The sequence below is a fragment of the Anarrhichthys ocellatus genome, unplaced genomic scaffold, assembly GCF_004355925.1.
Source record: "Anarrhichthys ocellatus isolate YVR2014 unplaced genomic scaffold, GSC_Weel_1.0 scaffold6396, whole genome shotgun sequence".
NCBI lineage: Eukaryota > Metazoa > Chordata > Actinopteri > Perciformes > Anarhichadidae > Anarrhichthys > Anarrhichthys ocellatus.
In genome coordinates this window covers 1-2,120 of record NW_022286370.1, presented here as the reverse complement: position 1 = coordinate 2,120, position 2,120 = coordinate 1, and the positions used below count along the sequence as shown (strand labels likewise).

The window sequence follows — 2,120 nt, the reverse complement described above, 5'->3', positions numbered from 1 at the left end:
ACAGAGGGAGAGACAGACAGGTATATAGAGGGAGAGACAGACAGGTATACAGAGGGAGAGACAGACATACAGAGGGAGAGACAGACAGGTAAACAGAAGGAGAGACAGACAGGTAAACAGGAGAGACAGACAGGTAAACAGAGGGAGAGACAGACAGGTAAACAGGAGAGACAGACAGGTAAACAGGAGAGACAGACAGGTAAACAGAGGGAGAGACAGACACACGCTCAGTCCTGAGTAAAAACCAAAAGGTTCTAGTCTGGTCCAACACAGACCATCAAACAGACAGGCAGACAGACAGGCAGGCAGACTTACTGGATGTACTGCTGGCTGCAGGGCGGTGACGGGGCATTGTCGGGGTCGGAGTTGAACCTGTGACTGAGGCTGGAGCAGCGGGGGGAGGGCAGAGGGGTGGGGCCGCCGAGCTGGAGGAGAGCTCCGCCTCCTCCAGGGGGGGGAGGGGCCAGAAGCTGGAGGAGAGCTCCTCCCTCTCCTCTAGCTCCTCCCCCCTCCCCCCCAGGGGAGTAGGGGTGAGGGCCGGGGGGCGTAGCTCCGTCGGGTGTCAGAGGCTGCTGGCCAGGCTGGATGGCGGTAAAGGGCTGGTGTCTGGGGGACTGTGGAGGTCTGGTGAGGACTGTCAGGAGGTCTACAGAGACACACAGAGACATCTACTGATACTACTACTAGTACTGATACAACTACTGATAATAATACTACTATTGATACCAGCTTACTAGTAGTAGTATCAGTAGCAGCTGTGTACAGGAAGACAGACAGGTGTATGTACAGACAGACAGACAGGTACCTGGAGGACTGTTCTCATCAGGGTCCCCGTGGCAGAGAGACAGAGTCTTCCCCTCCTTCCCTCCGAGCTCCACGGAACCACAGGGGCTCTTCTGCTCCTTGCTGCCCAGGACAGGGGGGCTCTCCTCTGGGGACGGACCCAGAGGAGAGCCCCCCTCCACCTCCAGCGCCTGGAGCTTCAGCAGAGAACTCTGCAGGCAGAAGCAGAACATGCCCGACACACAGATCCAGAGATTAACCTGGTCCACAGAGAGGTGGTGTAGTAACTGGGATGGGTCAATGGTTCCAGATGTTAGCCAGATCCCAGCCTCTGAAGCACCACATGTGGAGGAGTGGCAGATTCTCTCAGCCGCCGGTTTGTTACAGCAGGATGAATATATAAAGAGGAGGCGTGCTGTTCAGGAAGTAGTCTGTCCCCACAATCCAAAGGATGACACCATTAACCTCCTGTCCATGAAGTAGTCAGGTATCATCCACTGAAACCAGCCAGCTCTTCCAGAGATTAGTCAGTGACGCTCCACAAGAACCTTTTCCTTTGGTCCTTTCTTCATCTCCCTTCACTCCAGCGATTAGCCAGCTCCGGTGTCTTTCACACAAAACACTGATTCAAACTGATGCTTTCAAGCGTGTGACATTCCAGGAATTAGTCCCCTCCGTCGTGACTGAGCTCAGAGGGTGTAAATGTTCATCCTGATGATGATGGTGGTGCTGATGCTGCGTTGGTGTCCTCACCTCCTCCTCCCTCGTTGGATTACTCATCCTCAGGCTCGTGAAGGACAGAGGAGAGAGAGGGGGGGGGGGGCGTTCACTCTCCCTCCCATCTGAAGAGAGAGAGAGAGAGAGAGAGAGAGAGAGAGGTTTTTCCCGCATCGGTGGGGGAGGGGCTTGTTGATGGCATCACCGTGTGTGTCTCATTCATAAAAAAGTGTGTGTGTGTGTGTGTGTGCGTCTGTGTGTGAGCAGAGTTCTGCTGCAGCATGAACCATCACAGCTCAACAGCCAATCAAATCCCGTGATGTGATGATGGAGCTTCTTTGTGTTCGTTGTGTGTAAACTTACAGGAAACACTTCGTCGGTCACGACCACAGAAGAAGAAGAGTCACTGTAACGTCACCAGCTGGTTCGTGGACGTTTTGAAGCCTCCAGTTCAGTGTTTCGGCTGTCGCCATCTTTTTTTTAAACACTGAATCAGACGTTTTTTAGGACCAAAATGTGACTTTGATGAAATTAAAACACACTGAAAGAGTTAAAGTTGTGAGATTAAAATGATGTGGTAGAGACCTGTCAATCACCGTGTAGCCCCGCCCTAAAGCATC

The 2,120-nt window shown here is 52.9% G+C and overlaps 1 protein-coding gene across 1 annotated transcript in view; it reads right to left on the bottom strand.

Annotated features, from left to right (window-relative positions):
• LOC116380200 (serine/threonine-protein phosphatase 1 regulatory subunit 10-like) overlaps window positions 1–1,600 on the bottom strand; it is a 2,341-nt gene extending 741 nt beyond the window's left edge. The window contains exons 1-2 of the mRNA XM_031842145.1: window positions 806–1,600; window positions 316–646 (exon numbers count right to left, since the gene is read on the bottom strand). Coding sequence (XP_031698005.1) covers window positions 316–646; window positions 806–1,016 — 542 coding nt within the window. The 5' untranslated portion in view covers window positions 1,017–1,600. The remainder of the gene's footprint in view (window positions 1–315; window positions 647–805) is intronic.
• Between the last annotated feature and the right edge of the window lie 520 nt (window positions 1,601–2,120).